At 37.0% G+C, this 21,342-nt stretch overlaps 1 protein-coding gene across 1 annotated transcript in view; it reads right to left on the bottom strand.

Annotated features, from left to right (window-relative positions):
* LOC128661452 (capping protein, Arp2/3 and myosin-I linker protein 3-like) overlaps nucleotides 1–21,342 on the bottom strand; it is a 204,788-nt gene that overhangs the window by 59,722 nt on the left and 123,724 nt on the right. The window contains exons 11-14 of the mRNA XM_053715706.1: nucleotides 12,305–12,380; nucleotides 7,960–8,048; nucleotides 7,754–7,848; nucleotides 4,182–4,268 (exon numbers count right to left, since the gene is read on the bottom strand). Of these exons, the coding sequence (XP_053571681.1) occupies nucleotides 4,182–4,268; nucleotides 7,754–7,848; nucleotides 7,960–8,048; nucleotides 12,305–12,380 (347 nt within the window). The remainder of the gene's footprint in view (nucleotides 1–4,181; nucleotides 4,269–7,753; nucleotides 7,849–7,959; nucleotides 8,049–12,304; nucleotides 12,381–21,342) is intronic.

The following is a 21,342-nucleotide window of genomic DNA, read 5'->3' as shown; positions in this document are numbered from 1 at the left end:
GATTCTCAAACTGCAAGTAGCGTACCTACTAATCAACAAGAATCTCTGTCGTGCTGCACAGCCCAGATATCTGAAAGAAACAACGGACCGGTTTGCCTAGTAAATCTGAGCAAAACAGAGTCCCTCTTTCATGCATCACTGGCCAACATACATAGGGGTGCGGCTGGCCCCTGTGAACAAAGCGCAAACTCCCTATGGCAATTCTGCTCTCTTCAAGAAATGCAGCTGGCGGTTGCTGATTGCTACACAAGTAGTGAGGTACCGGCGACAATTCAAGTCTCTATTACATTAACTGGATCGAAGGAAGATAAAGATAACTCACCTAAAGCCTTTCTAAAGCAGACCAAATCCACATACGAGAAGGCAGAGGGCCAGCAAGATGTTAGATGTGCTGATGACTAAACATGCTAGACGCTGATCACGTTCTTACAGGTCGGAGTCACTGGCCGAGAACGACCCAGATTTGGTATAGTCACAGAGACTCAGTCAGTTTTATTTTACCCAAGAAGTACAAAAGCTACAGTACAGTTATTAGATCTGGTGTTGGTTAGAATATACCACCTATAACAATAAGTCAAGCATAGACTGTTTTATTGTCTTTCTGGAAACTGCTACTGCCATCAATTCTTCATGTACTATTCCTTATGACGATGTAAATATCTGATCTATGTCTATACATGTAGCACACCCATATAAACTCACACTAGCACTATTAGTTAGTAGCCTTGTACTATAGGTGTGGTTATTTTGGGGATCAGTAGTGATCACAGTTATGGAGACAGTCATACCACTTAGGAGATACTTAGATGCTCAAGGACAATAACACTTAATATGATACTGACCTAACTAAAATATATTTTATTCATATTATAGTTATTCCTATTCCATCACTATAGTGTTAAGTTTAGAAGCGCTGTTTGTATTATCCCTGCTTCCTTTTTATAGTTAGACTACCTCATCCTATATTATAAAAGGCCAGGTATGTATGTCCGATGCAGTCATGCGCAGTAGAGACTGCAGCGTGAGACAAACATACCTGGCCGTGAGGAAAGATCAGCAGTGACCGCCATGAGGATCAGACAGCAGAGAGGGTAGGCAGGAGCGGACGTGGCCGGACATGCCAGGGGCTTGGCCGGGTGGGCGGAACTGTTGCACTGCAGAAAATGTCCCGTGTACATGGGCTTTAGGACTAGTATTGTTAAAATCCACTTCACATGTTGAGTCCTGATGTAGAAGTTACCCTGTTAACCAACCTAGCTCCAATTAACAGCATAGAAAAATATGTAATTTAACCCCCTCATAATAACCCTCCAATAAAAGATTGGGTATAACTGATAATACATGCATTCAGTATCAATTGATGATATAAAAAACTTGTCAAACTTCTCATTTGTGATTGGTATGTTAATATCTATAACAGACTATTACGATATTTTCATGGCCCTTACACTCTCACAAAATGAGAGTCCTTATAGCAAACATACTCCTCTCTGTTAATACTATCGACCAAGATATCCCCATAATTAAGACTTACCCCTACAGGGCCCCCCTCAGCCTACTTTTCATAATTGTGTTGGTAAACCCCCTCATCCTATGCTTATCAAAATTATATAGAACTGCCTATCTATCAGTAAAGACATATATTTCTGAGTGACACTTTATCAACTTCTTAGTCAGCAGCTATGACTCTAATGAGTTACATAGCAATCAAAACCTCTGCAATAAATATAGTGATTAAAACTCAAGTTCAGGAGACACTTACTGGTCCGCTAGTGCAGGCCATTGTTCTTAGATACCATAAGTGTAAAGTGCCATATATGTTATCTCAAGCATATTTACACATATATTTATAAATCTAATTACATTTAAATGTTTAACTATGGGTATGCAATTTATTTATGTTACATATTTTCTTCTCTGTAGAAAGTTTATTAAAAATCTAGGGGTTTTAGAAAGACCTTATGTTCCCCAGTAGGGTTTTCCATAATATTTTTCTTTCTCCTAATTTCTCTAGACATCTAAGTATTTCATAAGAGTTTCATACTTTGCCATTTTAATACTATTCAATTTATAGTTTTTATTTCCATACAATCAGGGGTTCAATAACGGCCCACTGTTTGACCATTTCAGTTGCACAAGACTGTTGCCCCCCCCCCGAGTTCTATGCGTTTGTAATAAATATGGTTGAGTACTTCTTAAAAAAAAAAAGAAAAAAGAGGTTCATCACTTGGGACCCAAAAGTGGTCTCCTTTTGTTTTAGATTACCTACTATAACTTTACATCGTATACATTACAGAGAAGTCCAAGAGTGACTTCATGAGTCATTCAGTGGGTATATCATTTGGCTGGCAAATAATGTGTAATTTGTCATATAAACATGTAATGTATATCTTTTCTGACTCATACAGGCTGTATGCCTTGAAACTATTTTTCTTTATATTGTCTATTATGTATTGACAATCAATGTTTGTATGCGTGAATTGAACCTTATTAAAAATTATTAAAAAATAAATTAAAAAATAGACCTTGGACATTTAGGTTATGCTATTCATAGCTCTCCCAATGATTAGGTTACATTTAAGGAATAGATATTATTGAGATGTGTGGATTAATTCTTGTTCTGTATTTGGCATATGTCTAAAACCACAAAAAGATAATGTAGAAATGTGAGACCATATAACAGATGTGTTGCCTCTTTAGTTACCAGAACATATAGTGAGCATATTAACAGATCAATTTTGAAAAAATAAAAAGGGGAAATGGATAGTTTAGGATGTGATATCAAAAAACACAAGATAATGGTCTATGTGCATGTAATATTTACTGTGTTATAATATACCATGTATCTTCAAGGGGATGATTGATCTGCCTTGAAACATTTATGTGTTTATAACTAAGGTTTATTTAGTTCTTCTAAAGCATGTTTATTGACATTTGCTTAAATAAACCAAACTATTATATATAGTTAAAAAAAATGAATGTGTTATTTTTAGATACATCGTTTGCGTTGGTTCCTACAGACCTAGCTAGATCTAGGAGGTGTAAATATTATATCCAAGAATATTTTGATGCATGACACAGTTATGTTTGAAGAAAAGATTTGATTAAGCTTTAATCAAACCAAGGCTATTCCATGCTTTAGCACTGTATATAGTTGTACATAAAATGTGAACACAGTGAGAGCCTATAACTATAGTCCACAGCCCCCTTCTCATATTTTCAGTATGAGACTGAATATTTGTGAGAACATATTTTTTTTTAAGAGCCAGAGATCAGCTTGTGATTTAAAAAGAAGTATAAGAAAATAGTTTTATTAGATATTGGAGTCTTACGCAATCTAAGAGCCATGCAAGTTGTCTTGTCTGGGTGTTTAGGGGATTCTCAAAATTGAGGAAATTTAATCTATAAGAATTCATTTAGAATACCCATTTGTGTGGTTTCAAAATCAATTTGCAACATCTAATTTTGGCTAATACTTTACACCAAGTAATCTGATTCTGTTGCAGTACATCCGAAAACACTTTTTGAATAGATTTTCACATGATTTGTGGGCTGTTTTAAAAGCCTTGACCTCTTGGAAAACATTTTGGTCTCTTCCTGTGAGTTTTTTTTAGTTTTTTTAATGTTTATGCTTATATGCATGCTTAGTTAATTTAAAACACAATTATTTCCTAGCAATTAAAAAGATAATAATATAGCTCAGACTATGAAACTTTTACGTTACTGGTTAGCCAAAAGCCTTACTTCCAGAAAGCAGTTCATATAGTGAAGAGGAAATGTGTTTGCATTCTTTGTGTCACAAACATTTAGGATTTCCTAGAATGAGAGGGAGTTTTATAAACACCTTAGACACAATTTCTTCAACATTAATGTTGTAATAAGTGTTGCGAAAGAGAACAGATCAGCAGACAATAATTAAAAGGAAAAAGTATCTTGTGGATTATGCCAAGGTCAAAATATTGGCTCAATCTATTTTTATACAGGATAAAAAAAAAATTATACAGGAAATTTGAAGTCCCTAAAGTTGTCTTCTGTTTGCAGGTGGATATGTTATACATATAATAACATAATCTGAAATCTGTTAAATATATGTTAAACATTATTACATTTTAATTAAAGAATACATTATCAAGATTAGCCAATACATTTCATTAGGTTATTGGACCAGTGTAAATTGTTACCTTTTGATGTGATTGATGTTTTGGAAAAGTTGAGATATTTAATTCCTTTATGATGCTTTTCAAAGTGTCGACTGAATGCAATTATTCCTAAGAGAAAAGCAAATATATATATACGTTAAGTCTGCTTTAACAATATCCTGGCAATGTCAACATTCTGGGGCATATTTATTAATATGCAAGCGGACATGATACGAAGTAGCGTATCATGTCCGCCGCACATCGATAAATCCCGATAGCATACGCTGTCAGCATTTATCATTGCACCAGCAGTTACCAAGGGGTATCAAGCTCCATACGGAGCTTGATAAAAATGCCCCACCGTACCAATTAGTCAACAAAGCTCTATATGTGTATATAAATGTAAATTCATAAAAGTGGTGCAGCTGTTTCAACCCATTCTTAGTGCCTTGTGTTCTCTTTGTGCCCAATAAATTAAGTACTATCTTCCAGGCTGAAAGAAGCTGCATGACATGATAATTGGAGGTGAAATGCGCATCGGCTGTGTTTTGAAGAAGACACGCCTCCCTTAAGCAAGCTTGGTTAATTTGCATTCAGAGTGTTCCAACATCTGTCTTGCCACTGGAAGATCTCCTGCAGTCCGAGAGGCTCCATTGTTCCCGCATAAGAGACTCCAAGCTAGTGCTGCAGTTTGCAGCCTGGGCAGATCTTGCTGTGGCCTTGGAAGGTACAGGAGCAAAATCAGACATGGTTGTCAAAGAACTATTCCTTTAGAATAATAATAATCTATATAGACACTATGATGGCTGAGTGCTTCGTAAACTTTTTGTTTTCTGAGGGACCCTTCCATACTAACAAGATGTCTTAGAACATCACGCCTGTGCGGAGAGCTTTTGTATATCAGGCCCACAGACAGAGATAATACAAGAAGGCATGTATGTGTTCAGAAAGTGATAAAATAAGGAGAACTGATTTCCATACAAGCTCACCCATTTTAAAGGGTTGTGGCTTAAAAGAACAAAATCAGCTATTCCATATACAAAATTAAACCTAAAGAAGCAATTTCTCATACATTCTATAATCTGCAGCTGGTATGTGGAAACACATTAAGGGAAACAATTTTCCTGTACACTGTCTGTTTAACCTTAAATTAGCATAGATCCCTATATTGCACCGCTCAGACATTACCCACTTATAATTTTAGTGGGATCTGTTTGTTGGCTGGGGTGTAACCAACTTTAAGGAGGGGCATCTTACTTTTTCTGTGCTAGCACAATCTTCTATGATAGTGCTCAATATATCTGTTCAAAAATTAGAAACCAGTGACAATATTTAGGAGCCACACATACTTTTAGAAACCAGACAGTGGTATTTGTATATAGCTATATAGATAATAACACAAACATTTAGGAGCCAGGGGTAGAATTCTAGGAGCCAGTGGCCAGTGGAGCCCTGGGTTTGTCAAGCCCTGCTCTATGCATACATGCTCTTAGTAATGAGTTTCCAATGTTTTATATTTGTATTGTATACATGTACAGTATTTGTTTGTCCTAGTCTATGGAGTTTGTCCCCTTTTTTCCTATATATTTATATATTTTATAATAAATAAATACAAATATTTGGTGGACAAAGAGTGCTATAGTCTCTTACTTTTTGAAGTAGAATATAATCTCCCTTATTAAATTTCTCTCCTCTTGCTTATGATGTACAATTAGATTTTTTCAGTTATATCCTTTATGGTTGTAACTTATACAGGGCTAGATTACAAGTTGAGTGTAAAATATCACTTCCACAAAATCGATATTTGCACTCAACATAGTAATACCAGTGCAGCGCTTCCATAGGCTCCAATGTGAGCCTCGTTCTCATGCCGTGAGACACAGCATCAGAACTAGCGCAGCGAAGGCGGTAAGTCATGCAGTGATGGGCAGCAAATATAAATATATATATATATAAATATATATATATAAATATATACATATATATTTATTTATGTGTTAATATGTGTATATACACATATTCATACATAAATATATATGTATATAAGCATATACATATATATTTACAGGGAACACACAGTTCCCAAAGACCGCAATGTAAAGGCAATTTTCAGTGCCGTTTTCCTACCACCTACTCCCACCAACTTTAGCCCCCAAATACTGCCTAGTGCAGTAATTTTATTAAAAAATAAAGATGCTACTATTTTTATTTTTTAATAAAGAATACTACTCTACAATTTGGGGGCAATTGGGGCACATTTTGAAAATGGCATCAGAACCTTGCACAGTAAGTAGCGCAGCATTTTTAAATATATATGTATATGAATATATACATATATTTATGTCTTAATATGTTTATATACACATATTAACACATAAATATATCTGTATATATTCATATACATATATATTTACATTGCGGTTCATGGGGGGGGCAGTTTCCATAGACCGCAATGTAAAGGCACTTTTCAGTGCCGTTTTTTTTCTAACATTCCACTCCCACCAACTTTAAAGCCCCAAAACAGTCTAGTACAGTTTTCTTGTATTTAAAAAAAATGCTAGATTTTTTTTAAATAAAAAACTACAATGCCCTATATTTTGAGGGCATTTGGAGCACTTTTAGAAAATTAAGCAGAGATCTGATCTCTGGTTAATTTCCGGAGTGCGGTAGCAATAACCAGCCACTTGTAATTGCTGGTTAATTATTGTGCGCCAGCAAACTGGCAAATTTGCCCATTTGCAGGAGTGCAATAATTTAGAGCTCCACTTGTAATCTAGCCCATAATGTGATCTGCGTATCACGAGTGATCTGAGTATGACCCTTTTGAATCTGAAAACATTATTATTTTTATTGTACTTTGTAACTTTTATTTCATTGTCTTGTCTCTCAATAACAAGAATTTAACAAAATATTTATAATAGCTACTCCAACTCCCCCTACAATATGATATCTCCATTTGCTTTTCCATAAGATATGAAGTTACATTATATAAAGGGATATTTGGAATAAAATTCCAGCAGAAATTATGTGCACAAATACAATTTTTAATTCCTGGTAGAAAGATAAGGTTGTTGTTTTAAATTAATATGCACTACTATTTGCATTTATAAAATAAAACAACAAACAACAAAAACAAGCAGAGAAGATTGTGACTTACTGGTGGGGGGAAATGGAATTTTTTTAATAATTATATTTAAAAAAATAATAATATATGTTAATTAAAAATTCTGGATTTCAGAATATTTCCTTATTTTAAAATTCTAGATTTGGGGATTTGTACCTGTACTTTAAAAAAAATAAATACTTTCTTTCAGATACTGCACAGAAAAACATTGAATATGATAATGTCTTAAGAAAGGATATTTGGTAGACTCTATTGGGTCGATTTATTAAGCATTGGATGCTGCATCAAAGCCCCATCGTTACTGGTTGGGAAGATTGATGGCCCCTGCTAGCGGTCGATTGCTGTCGGCATTTAGCGGGATATGATTCGCTGCAGCGAATCATGTCCGCTCGACCATTATTAAATCAACCCCTATGGCTTTTTGTTTTACTTTTGCCAGAATTTAGAAATAGATAAATGAACCAAAGACATTAAGGTAACATGAAATTACCTCGGTCTTCCACTTGGTTCCCAGATAGGTTTATAGTGTGTAAGACAGACCCAGAATTGGTATCTAAAGCCTGAGCCATCCTGATGGCAAAGTCACTGTCAAGAGAAAGAAAAATCAACAAAAATTAACCTTGTCATTATAAGAACACATTTACAAATATAAACAAAAGATTTTATGTCATTTATTTAAATTTTTCTTTTTCTCACCATTTTAGACCACAGTTTTCCAGCACAAGTTCCTCTAATTTTAAAGACCGGCTGATCATGTATAAAATTTGCTCTGTAATCTCAAGTCTCTAAATACAGAATAAAGAGAGAAAATACACTGAGCAAGTTTGAATGATGTGCTGGAAACAATTCTGTGTAATGCATTAAATGAAACATGCGGAAACTGTGAAAGAAATACTTAAAGGGACATTGAACCCAAATTTTTTCTTTTGTGATTCAAATAGAGTATGCAATTTTAAGCAACTTTCTAATTTACTCCTATTATCAATTTTTCTTCATTCACTTGCTATCTTTATTTGAAAAAGAAGGCATCTAAGCTTCTTTTTTGGTTCAGAACTCTGGACAGCACTTTTTTATTGGTTGATAAATGTATCCACCAATCAGCAAGAACAACCCAGGTTGTTCACCAAAAATGGGCCGGCATCTAAACTTACATTCTTGCATTTCAAATAAAGATACAAAGAGACTGAAGAAAATTTGATAATGGGAGTAAATTAGAAAGTTGCTTAAAGGGACATTATACACTCATTTTTTCTTTGCATAAATGTTTTGTAGATGATCTATTTATATAGACCATAAAGTTTGATTTTTTTAAAAAAGTATAGTTTAGCTTATTTTTAAATAACATTGCTCTGATTTTCAGACTCCTAACCGAGCCCCAAAGTTTTATATCAATACCGTCAGCTACCTTCTCCAGCTTGCTCCTGTTTGTGTAAAGGGTCTTTTCATATGCAAAAGAAGGGGGGAGGGGGGGAGTGTCTTATTTCCCACCTGCAGTGGGCTTTCCAGCTACCTTTTCAACATAGCTAAACTGAGAGTTTCTAAGTACGTCTTTAAACCATTTTATACTGGATTTTTATATCAGTATCAGGGCATCTTGTTCTTTATAGCAGTGTCTATTACATGCAGTTATATGAAAATGAGTGTATACTGTCCTTTAAAATTACTGCTCTATCTGAATCACGAAAGAAAAAATTTGGGTTCAGTGTCCCTTTAATAATTGTAAATGTGATTGAAAAAACAACTAAACTGAAAAACATACTCAATTTCCAGTTAAAGAGACAGTAAGCACCTATATATATATATATATATAAAATGGCTAGTATTATTTAACGAAAAAAAAATCTATATACTCATTTTTTTTTTAAAGGGATTTGAAACCCAAAAAATTTCTTTTGTAATTCAGACAGCATACCATTTAAAAAAAGTTTTCAATTTACTTCTATAATCAAATTTTCTTCGTTCCCATGATATTATGTGTTGAAGAAATACCTAGGTAGGCATCTGGAGCACTACATGGCAGGAAATAGTGCTGCCCTCTAGTGTTCTTGCAAATGGATAACATTGTTGCAAAACTGCTGCCATATAGTGCTCCAAATATGGGCCAGCTCATAAGCTTACGTCCCAACAAAGATACCAAGAGAACCAAGACGTAAATTAGAAAGTTGTTTAAAATTGCATGCTCTTGGGTTTCATATCCCTTTAAGTGATTTTTATTGAGGAGAATCAAACATGAACACAGATATTTAAAACAATTGAAAGAGGGTTATCAGTCACTAAAATGAATACAGCAAGTTAGATAGGCATAGCTCAACCTACAAGATAATTTATTATGTTTAGCGATAACTAATACACACCTAGATTACGAGTTATGCGCGCTATAGGGAAATTAACAAACCCAAGAAAAGTTGCGTTATTTAATCCCCTATAGCGCAGCCATTACAAATTTTTCAAAACCTTTTAAGCTCCATACCGCACACAAAACAAGCGCTGTTTTGACGTGCTCATGCACACTTTCCACATAGACATAAATGGGGAGAAGGAGTCTGAAAAAAGTCTAACACCTGCGATCGCGGAAAGAAAAGCTCCGTAACGCAGACCCATTGAAATCTATGGGGAAAAGAAAAGTTACATTTAAACCTAACACCCTAACATAAACCCAGAGTCTAAACACCCCTAATCTGCCGCCCCCAACATCGCCGGGACCTACATAATGTTATTAACCGCTAATCTGCCACCCTCCGATATCACTGCCACCTAAATAAAACCATTAACCCCTAATCTGCTGCTCCCGATAATGCTGCCACTATACTAAAGGTATTAACCCCTATTCCGCCACTACCAAGGGCCCTTAAAAGGGCCCTTTGGAGGCCCTTAAAAGGGCCTTTTGTAGGGCATTGCCCTAAGTTAAACAGCTCTTTTGCTACAAAAGAAAATAAAACACCCCCCTAACACTATACAAACCCCCACCCCCAAACTACCAAGGGCCCTTAAAAGGGCCTTTTGTAGGTCATTGCCCTAAAGTTAACAGCTCTTTTGCTACAAAAAACAAACAAACACCCCCTAACAGTATACAAACCTGCAGCCCCCAAACCCACAAAATAAAAATAAAGTAAAACCTAATCTACCCCATTGCCCTGCAAAGGACATTTGTATGGGTATTGCCTTTTAAAGGGCATTTAGCTCTTTTGCTGCCAAAGCCCTAATCTAAAAATAAAAACCCACCCCAAAATGAAAAAAAAAAAAAACATTACACAAAATAACAAAAACAAATTATTAAAAATAATAAAAATGACTATTCTAATACCCAATCTAAAAAAAAAAAACACCCCAAAATAAAAAACCAGATCTATAATAAACTACCAATGACCCTTAAAAGGGCCATTTGTAGGGCATTGCCCTAAGTTAAAAAGTTAAACAGCTCTTTTACCTGAAAAAAAAAAATACAAAGACCCACTAACATTACAATCCCCCCACCTCCCAAACCCACAAAATAAAAAAAACTATCTAAAAACCTAAGCTAACCTTTGCCCTGAAAAGGGCATTGGGATCGGCATTGCCCTTAAAAGGGAATTTAGCTCTTTTACATGCACAAACCCTAATCTAAAAAAAAAACCACCCAAAAAAACCTTAAAAAAAACTATCACTAACCCCCGAAGATCCACTTAAAGTTTTTGAAAGCCAGCTTGAACGATCTTCATCCCGGCGGCAAACTCCACATCCAAGCGGCGAGAAGTCTTCATCCAGACGGCCTCTTCAATCTAAATACAGGCAGCATCTTCTATCTTGATCCCGGCAGGGCGGAGCGGGTCCATCCTGAAGACATTCGGTGCGGAGCATCCTCTTCATACGGTCGCCGACGTACACTGAATCTTCAATGCAAGGTACGCGATTCAAGATTGCGTCCCTTGTATTCCTATTGGCTGAAAAATTTGATTCAGTCAATAGGAATTAGAGCTGCTAAAATCCTATTGGCTGTTCAAATCAGCCAATAGGATTTAAGCAGCTCTCATTCTATTGGCTGATTCGAATCATTGAAAGTGATGGTAAACTCTATCATTAGTAAAATACCCCCAAAGACAGATAATACTATGGGGCCGATTTATCATTGTCTGTCCTACATGATACGCTGTAGCGTATCATGTCCGACAGACATCGCTGAATGACGACAGCATACGCTGTTGGCATTTATCATTGCACAAGCAGTTCTGGTGAACTGCTTGTGCAATGCCGCCCCCCGCAGATTGGCGGCCAATCGCTAGCAGGGGGTGTCAATCAAACCAATCATATAGGATCTGGCGGATTGATGTCCGCAGCCTCCGAGGCAGCAGGCCAGTTAAGGAAACAGGAGCATGAGGATCCTTTGGGCCCTTGATAAATCGGCCCCTATAACGTAACAAACCGCATCATTATTTTTTTTTCAATTAAATTACTTACATTTTGTAATATTTGATAAATGATCTCCTGTCAATCATCAAGTGTTCCTCAACCCCCTCAATGGCTGTATTCATCAATGTAGTGACATGTAGGGCAATCCCACCCACTCTACACATCACTCCCAAGCCTAAAAGCACCAGTGCATGCTGAAGAGTCTCTTTGTTTACTGTCTGCTGCATAGGAAGCAACTCTGCAAGATCTAAGATGGTATTGTCAATAATTATATTATTCCAGCATTACTAATTTTGTTATTAATCTTTTTTCCTCAAATCAAAGATAACTAATTGTTTTAAATGGAGTATTAGAACCCTTCAGAAAAAAATAAGTATTAAAACATCTATACTTAGTTACACAAAATGAATTCTCAATACACTGATGACAAAATGAAATACAATCCCATATCAATGCATATATAAGAGTAATTTCACTATAATTTTCAGATGTGTTGATTCAAATATTAAATATGAAGTATAGTAAAGGATTCATTTAAAACCTATATTTTAAAATGACAGTTCTCAATGTTAATAACAAATCATTCAACAACTTTTGTACAACCTACAAACATTGTTTTTTTCCCCCCACACCTGTCAGATTACTTTGCACTCACCAGTTTAAAGTCTTTGCAATGAAGTTTTGTGAACCATTGGTTGAATGATAAAGAAGCCACTGTCAGGGCAACATCACTGAAAGTAAAAAGGCTAAGGTTAGAAAAGGTATATTCAAAGCAACATCCGCTGGGATAGCTCCCCAAATCATAATTTTGAACACAACCTTATTCAGTTGGTTAGATTTTTGTTAAATCAGGTTAGATCTATTGTTGGTTTCATTAGATCTAACAAATAAAAGTTGGTATTAACAAATATTTGGTGGGGGGCCTAACCTGACATAAGTCCCCCCTTAACAAAAAATCGGACAAGAAATTAGATAATTTGATAGCTATTTATTAGATTAGACATGATCAGTCAATGGTTCTGTTACATTATTAACATAATTACAGATATATTAAGTATGTAATGAGGGGAATAGCCCCCACACAAGAATTTTAGACAAAAAAATTCTCAGGTTAATAGACCCTTCTTAGATCAGCTTAGATCAAGTGTTTTTTTTTACTTTAGATATAACATGCAAATGTGGTATTAATAATCAGATTGTGGAAGCCTCTATGGGGTAAATTTATTAAAAAACAGTAAACCTTAAAAATAATGTTATATAATTCTGCACATAGTGCAGAATTATATAACATTATATTAGCGCAAACATTATAAAACATAATTTCCCCTTTGAATTTTTATAAAAAAAGGCTGTTTTACAGACCCGCTCTCTGTGATCTTCTGAGCGGGTCTGTTTTTTTCAAACAGCGCATCGGGCCAGCTGTATAGTCCCAGCCCGGCCCGACCACGCCATAGCACTAAGTGCAGCTCGCTCCTGCTCTGTCAAACAGCAGGAGCGAGCTGCACTTAGTGCTATGGCGCAGTCGGGCCGGGCTGTGACTATACAGCTGGCCCGATGCGCTGTTTGAAAAAAACAGACCCGCTCAGAAGATCACAGAGAGCGGGTCTGTAAAACAGCCTTTTTTTATAAAAATTCAAAGGGGAAATTATGTTTTATAATGTTTGCGCTAATATAATGTTATATAATTCTGCGCTATGTGCAGAATTATATAACATTATTTTTAAGGTTTAGTGGCCCTTTAATGTGCGAGCAGACATGATACAATGTAGCGTATCATGTCCGCTGCACATCGTTAAATTCTGACAGCATACACTGTTGGCATTTATCATTTCATGGTGCAATGCTGCCCCCTGCAGATTCGCTGCCAATCGGCCGCTAGCAGGGTTTGTCAATCAACCCGATTGTATGTGATCGAGTTGATTTCTGTCTGCCGCCTCAGAGCAGGCAGACAAGTTATGGAGCAGCGGTCTTTAGACTGCTGCTTCATAACTTCTGTTTCCGGTGAGCCTTTATACAGAGCTTGATAAATTGACCCCTATGTATGCTAGCCCCCTATGACAAAACATTAGACAAAATATTATATAGGTCTTGATTCCAAACTAAAATATCTCAGTCTTTTTTAGTCAAACACAGCCACACTTGAACGACAATATTAAATATTTATTTCCCCATGCATCAATCTTGCATCATTAATGACTGAAAACTGATGCAAGGAAAAATGCACTGCTCATCTTGCTGCCCAGCTGCTCTCACCAACTGATCAATCCACTCATCTTCAATTTGCTGGTCCCGCATTCCCTCCTTTCAGCCTCTTCTCTCTCTTCATGTAGCAACTGTTAATACCTTGAAGATAGGTTTTCTTTGTCTTTTTACATTTAATTGAGGGTGATGACGTCTTCAGAATGTTTATTTTTTATTTGACACAATTCAATCTTCTTCAAAAAGACCTGTCACTGTTGTTGACATGGGGAGATCCATCTTGTTTTTCTGGTCTGGGAATGCACACATTGGTGGCTGATATCATTATCGTTTAGCTAATACGTGTATCCTCAGTCAAATGTGCCCATTTTGTTGTCAAAATGTAGTTGATAACTTATGGTGGTCGGTTGGATCATGATTACTAAGTTTGATGTTGTCCATGCATTGTGTAGGTGACTTTTCCAATAATCCGATCCAATATTTTGTTAGCTCTAACATAATTGATAAGATATAAGATATGTCATGTGGGACTTTCTCACCAAACACCATTTTGAGAAAAAAAATCCATTCAGTTTAATAGCTTTTCATTAGAATAGATTAGATCAAGTGTGTATTTCATTGGATCTATCATGAAAGAAGCAATAATAACTTCTATCTTACCAAATATTATCTTAACAATTGTTTGTTGGGGTGGAGTTGGGCAAAACTATAAATTGTTAAGATTTATTTTAGATTTTTTTAATGTTGGATTCAACATTCAGGGTGTGGCATCAAGAATCATTTGGTGTCATTCAATGGAAAGTTATTATTACTTGTAATGGTGGCATGTAGGAACTGGGCATTTATTGTGCGTAAGGATTTGTGCCTATCTGTGTAACTTTGCTTATTAATGTACAGTCAGAGCTAACAATCTGTTTTATTTGTTATTTTTCAGTGTTGATGAAGAGGAAGAATGACTTTGTTGTTTGCAGTGAGATAGACTGTCCTGTGTAACAGCATGGGGACTTTTTGTATAGACAAAAAGTCAACAAAGAACAGTACAAGTCTTGTAAAACTAATGTTAGATCTAACAGAGAAACACCAGCTCTAACATAAATCTAACAAATTAAAGTTTTGTCCAACTGTTAAGATAACATTTGGCAAGATATATTATTGCCTCTTGCATGTTAGATTTAATAAATACACTTTAATAAATACACATTTGATCTAAAGTAATCCAATGAAGATCTATAAAGCTGAATTACTTTTTGCCTTAAATAGTTTGTTTTTTTTAAATAATTTATATCACATAGTAAATATACAAGTATAAAAATTTTTAATTTAGCCCTAACCCTTTACATGAGGACTTCAGTTGCACTAATAATATATATTCCAATATCATGCTGGCTAACATTAGCGTGCCACTTATAATCTAGTCAATATAGTTTTGATAGGTAAATTAAAAAACAAGGCTCTGTTTCTGTTTAAATCTAGTGATAGCAAAGATGCTAAAAATTCTCTGGTAATTTGGGCGAGTTTTTTTCTAAAAACCCCAGTAGCGAAGGACTTAAGCTCCTAGCTGTTGCCTATATTTCTGGGTCTACGGGTTGGTAATGTCACCAGCATCCCAGGATTCCCTAGGCGATGCCAGCCACATGGCTACCTCATATGTAGTGTAAGTGTATGGGGGCACGATGAGATCTAAAAGCGCGCACCCCCCCTCCCACCGGATGACAAAGTGGTTGCCATCCCTACTAAAGACATACGTCTAGATTTGGAGTTTTGTCGGTAAAGACCTGCGGTGCTAACACTCCTTTTTTTTTCCAGCGCACCCTTAAGCCAACGCTGGTATTACGAGTTGTCTGAATGGCTGCATTAGCCTCAGAAAAGTGAGCGTTGAACCAAATTTAGCTCCACTTCAACCCTCAATACCAGCGTTGCTTACGGTAGCGGTAAGCTGGAAAAACGTGCTCGTGCACGATTTCCCCATAGGAAACAATGGGGCTGAGCTGGCTGAAAAAAAACCTTACACCTGCAAAAAAGCAGCGTTCAGCTCCTAACGCATCCCCATTGTTTCCTATGGGGAAACACTTTCTAAGTCTACACCTAACACCCTAACATGAACCCTGAGTCTAAACACCCCTAACCTTACACTTATTAACCCCTAATCTGCCGCCCCCGCTATCGCTGACACCTTCATTATATTATTAACCCCTAATCTGCCGCTCCGGACACCGCTGCATCCCACATAATAGCTATGAACCCCTAATCTGCTGTCCCTAACATCGCCGACACCTATATTATATTTATTAACCCCTAATCTGTCCCCCCCCCAACGTCGCCGCCACCTACCTACACATATTAACCCCTAATCTGCCGACCGGAAATATCCGCCACTATAATAAATGTATTAACCCCTAAACCGCCGCACTCCCGCCTCGCAAACACTATAATAAATTGTATTAACCCCCAATCTGCCCTCCCTAACATCGCCGCCACCTACCTACAATTATTAACCCCTAATCTCCCGACCCCAATGTCGCCGCTACTATAATAAAGTTATTAACCCCTAAACCTAAGTCTAACCCTAACCCTAAAACCCCCCTGAGTTAAATATAATTTAAATAAAACGAACTAAAATTACTATCATTAAATAAATTAATCCTATTTAAAACTAAATACTTACCTATAAAATAAACCATAAGATAGCTACAATATAACTAATAATTACATTGTAGCTATTTTAGGATTTATATTTATTTTACAGGCAACTGTGTATTTATTTTAACTAGGTATAATAGCTATTAAATAGTTAATAACTATTTAATAGCTGCCTAGTTAAAATTATTTCAAAATTACCTGTAAAATAAATCCTAACCTAAGTTACAAATACACCTAACACTACACTATCAATAAATTAATTACATAAATTACCTACAATTATCTAAACTCAAATACAATTCAATAAACTAAACTATAATACAAAAAAAACAAAACACTAAATTACAAAAATAAAAAATATTACAAGAATTTTAATCTAATTACACCTAATCTAAGCCCCATAATAAAATAAAAAAGCCCCCCAAAATAATAAAATTCCCTACCCTAAACTAAATTACAAAGTAATCAGCTCTTTTACCAGCCCTTAAAAGGGCTTTTTGCGGGGCATTGTCCCAAAGTAATCAGCTCTTTTACCTGTAAAAAAAAAATACAATCCCCCCCCCAACATTACAACCCACCACCCACACACCCCTACTGTAAACCCACCCGACCCCCCCTTAAAAAAGCCTAACACTATACCCCTTAAGATCACCCTACCTTGAGTCGTCTTCAGCCAGCCGGCCACCGATGGGCCAGAAATGGACATCCGGAGCGGCAGAAGTCTTCATCCGATCTGGGCAGAAGAGGTCCTCCAAGCGGCAGATGTCTTCATCCAATCAATCAACTGGAGCGGAGCCATCTTGAATCCAGCCGACGCGGAGCCATCCTCTTCTTCCGATGTCCTAAGTCCGAATGAAGGTTCCTTTAAATGACGTCATCCAAGATGGCGTCCCTCGAATTCCGATTGGCTGATAGGATTCTATCAGCCAATCGGAATTAAGGTAGGAAAAATCTGATTGGTTTATTTAATCAGCCAATCGGATTGAAGTTCAATCCGATTGGCTGATTGGATGAGCCAATAGAATGCGAGGTCAATTCTAGCTAAATGTAACTAATAGTTATATTGTAGCTATATTAGGGTTTATTTTATAGGTAAGTATTTAGTTTTAAATAGGATTCATTTATTTAATGATTTATTTATTTATTTAAATTATATTTAAATTAGGGGGGGTGTTAGGTTTAGGGGTTAATAACTTTATTATAGTAGCGGCGATGTTGGGGGCGGCAGATTAGGGGTTAATAATTGTAGGTAGGTGGCGGCGATGTTAGGGAGGGCAGATTAGGGGTTAATAAAATGTATTATAGTGTTTGCGAGGCGGGAGTGCGGCAGTTTAGGGGATAATTCATTTATTATAGTGGCGGCGACGTCCGGTCGGCAGATTAGGGGTTATTAAGTGTAGGTAGGTGGCGGCGATGTTAGGGAGGACAGATTAGGGGTTAATAAAATGTATTATAGTGTTTGCGAGGCGGGAGCGCAGCGGTTTAGGGGTTAATACATTTATTATAGTGGCGGCGACATCCAGTCGGCAGATTAGGGGTTAATAAGTGTAGTTAGGTGGCGGCGACGTTGGGGGGGCAGATTAGGGGTTAATAAATTTAATGTAGGTGTCGGCGATGTTAGGGACAGCAGATTAGGGGTTCATAGCTATAATGTAGGTGGCGGCGATGTCCGGTCAGCAGATTAGGGGGTTAAATAATTTTTAATATAGTGTTTGTGATGTGGGGGGGCCTCAATTGGAGTCTTGGCGGTAGAGCCTGTAACGCTCACTTCTTCCAAGACTCGTAATACCGGCGTTAGACAAATCCCATAGAAAAGATAGGATACGCAATTGACGTAAGGGGATTTGCGGTAGCCTCGAGTCGCGGAAACAAAGTTAGCGGTAGACCCTTTCCTGCCTGACTCATAATACCAGCGGGCGTTAAAAAGCAGCATTAGGACCCCTTAACGCTGCTTTTTAAGGCTAACGCAGAACTCCAAATCTAGGCGATAGTGTGATTGACGACTACGTGTTGTCATCCCTACATAAAGTGTTAAAAATGGCTTAGATGCATTTCTGGCTAGAAACAGAATCCAGGGGCATGATTGCTTGTGTTAAAAGGGTAAGCTTTCTAATTATATTGATATAATCTCAATAAGAGCTTTTTTATTGTAAACCAAGTAGGATCTGTGTAGACTGAATTTGTTGGACTTCTGTCTTCTTTCAACCTCATCTACTATGCTTGTTACCTACATCTAATAAAGATTTAACCAAAGGAGATTTTGCTTAACATTTTAATTTGGGAAAGCTAGAAAACTGAAACGTGTAATTCCTAGATCACAAAAACAGTACTTTTAATAACAAGGTTCCCCAGCAGATATGATAGTGACATATACAAAAAAAGGAATTTAATAACACATGGAATTTTCTACCTGGCTAAATATTAAGCCTATAGTCATAGACAAGATAATATGTATGGTGGACAGATATTATGGTCATTTTATGTGTACAATTTTTCTTTTAGCGTTTTCATTAGCGTATATATACCAAGGGTTAGATAACACTCCCAAACGTATTGATATTTTTGCATTTTCTGATATGAATGGAAAAAAAGAAACAGAGAATAATAATATAAAATAGCACAAGACATTTTCACAGAGTACATATATTGAAGCCATGTGCATAAAAACAAAATTTATGCTTAAATGATAAATTATTTTCTTTCCTGGCATGGAGAGTCCACGAATCCATTCTAATTTCTAGTGGGAATTCAACTCCTGGCCACCAGGAGGAGGCAAATAACACCACAGCAAAGTTTAAGTATCCCTCCCACTTTCCCCAGCCATTCAGCCGAAGGAATATGGAAAGAGTAGAGGACACAAAGGGTATAGAGGTGCCTGAAGTCTAGAAGAAACAAAAATAATAAGCTGTCTTTAATTTAGACAAGGGTGGGTCATGTACTCTCCATGCCAGGAAAGAAAAGAATTTATCAGGTAAACATAAATTTAGTTTTTTTTCCAATGGCATGGAGAGTCCACAAATCCATTCTAATTACTAGTGGGAACCAATACCCAAGCTAGGGGACACAGAATGGAGAGGGAGAAACAAGACAGGTGGACCCAAACTGAGGGCACCACCCCTTGAAGAACATTTCTCCTAAAGGAAGCCTCAGCTGAGTCAAAAACATCATGTTAACAAATTTGGAAAAAGTATATAACGGGGACCAAAAGGTTGCCTTGCAAGTTTGCTCCCCCGAAACCTTGTTTTTAAAGGCCCAGGAAGAAGAAACAGCCCAAGATGAATGAGTTGTAATCCTCTCAGGAGACTGTTGTCCAGCTGACTCATAAGTCAACTGAGGACACTCCTCAACCAAAAGGAAAGAGAAGTTGACGTAGTCTTCTAGCCCTTACGTCTGCTAGCAAATACTATAAAAAAGACATAAAATACTTAGTAGCTTGGTGATAGGATTTCAGAGCACTCACTACATCCAATAGAGTAACAGACGATCCTTCTGAGAAGAAGGATTGGGACACAAAAAGGAACGGCAATATCTTATTGATATTGCAATCCGAAACAACCTTAGGAGCTTGCTCCCCCAAAACCTTGTTTTTAAAGGCCCAGGAAGAAGAAACAGCCCAAGATGAATGAGCTGTAATCCTCTCAGGAGACTGTCGTCCAGCTGACTCATAAGTCAACTGAGGACACTCCTCAACCAAAAGGAAAGAGAAGTTGATGTAGTCTTCTAGCAATTACGTCTGCTAGCAAATACTATAAAAAATACATAAAATACTTAGTAGCTTGGAGATAGGATTTCAGAGCACTCACTACATCCAATAGAGTAACAGACGATCCTTCTGAGAAGAAGGATTGGGACATAAAAAGGAACGGCAATATGTGATTGATATTGCAAACCGAAAACAACCTTAGGAAGGAATCAAATTGGAACAAAGAGCCGCCCTAACTGCATGGATGAGATAATGCGGATCACATAGAGACTTTATGAGCAGAAGAAAGCTAATAAAAACTTTCCAAGACAACAAAATAACATAAAAAATGCAAAATATAAAAAATAGAGCCTGCTGCAGAACCCGAAAAACAGAGAGAAGGTTCCTAGGTGGAGCAACAGGATTGAACACATGCCTGAGCTGACCAGAGCCTGGACAAAGGACTGAACATCTGGTAAGTCAGTTAAATGCTTGAGAAGCAGAACAGAAAGAGCAGAAATATGACCTTATAAGGAACTGACTGTGAAACCCTTCTCCAGACCCTCCTGGAGAAGAGACAAAAAATTGGAAACTCTCACTTAACACCAAGAAAACCCCCAAGATTCGCAACAGAAATTATATGTTCGCCAAAACTTAAGATCAATTTTGCGAGGAACTGTCTTACGCACCTGGATCAGGTTATCCATAACACCTTCAGAAAATCCTTGTCTAGAAAATACCATTGAACCGCTAGAGCATCCACCAGAACTGCTTGTGGATCCCCTGATCTTGATCCGTATCTGGGAAGCTTGGCGTTTAAACCAGAGGCCATCAGGTCCAACTTCAGAAACCCCCTACCTGAGAGATATGATTCCCACTCCGCTGGAGAAAAATCTTCCTGCTCAGGTACTCTGCTTCCAAAATGTCCACACCTGGGAGAAGAATATTAGGAAATAGACAGAAGAGAGGCTTCACCCATTGAAAGGTATATGGCAAGGAATTTGAATGGAAAGAACTATAATATATATATACTTGGAGGCCCATTTATCAAGCTCCGAACGGAGCTTGATGGCCCGTGTTTCTGGCGAGTCTTCAGAGTCTTCCATAACCCTGTCCGCCTGCTCTGATGAGGCGGACAGAGATCGCCACAATTCAACCTGATCGAGTACGCA

The sequence above is a fragment of the Bombina bombina genome, chromosome 1, assembly GCF_027579735.1.
Source record: "Bombina bombina isolate aBomBom1 chromosome 1, aBomBom1.pri, whole genome shotgun sequence".
Classification (NCBI taxonomy): Eukaryota; Metazoa; Chordata; class Amphibia; order Anura; family Bombinatoridae; genus Bombina; species Bombina bombina.
This window is presented reverse-complemented; position numbering and strand designations above follow the sequence as displayed.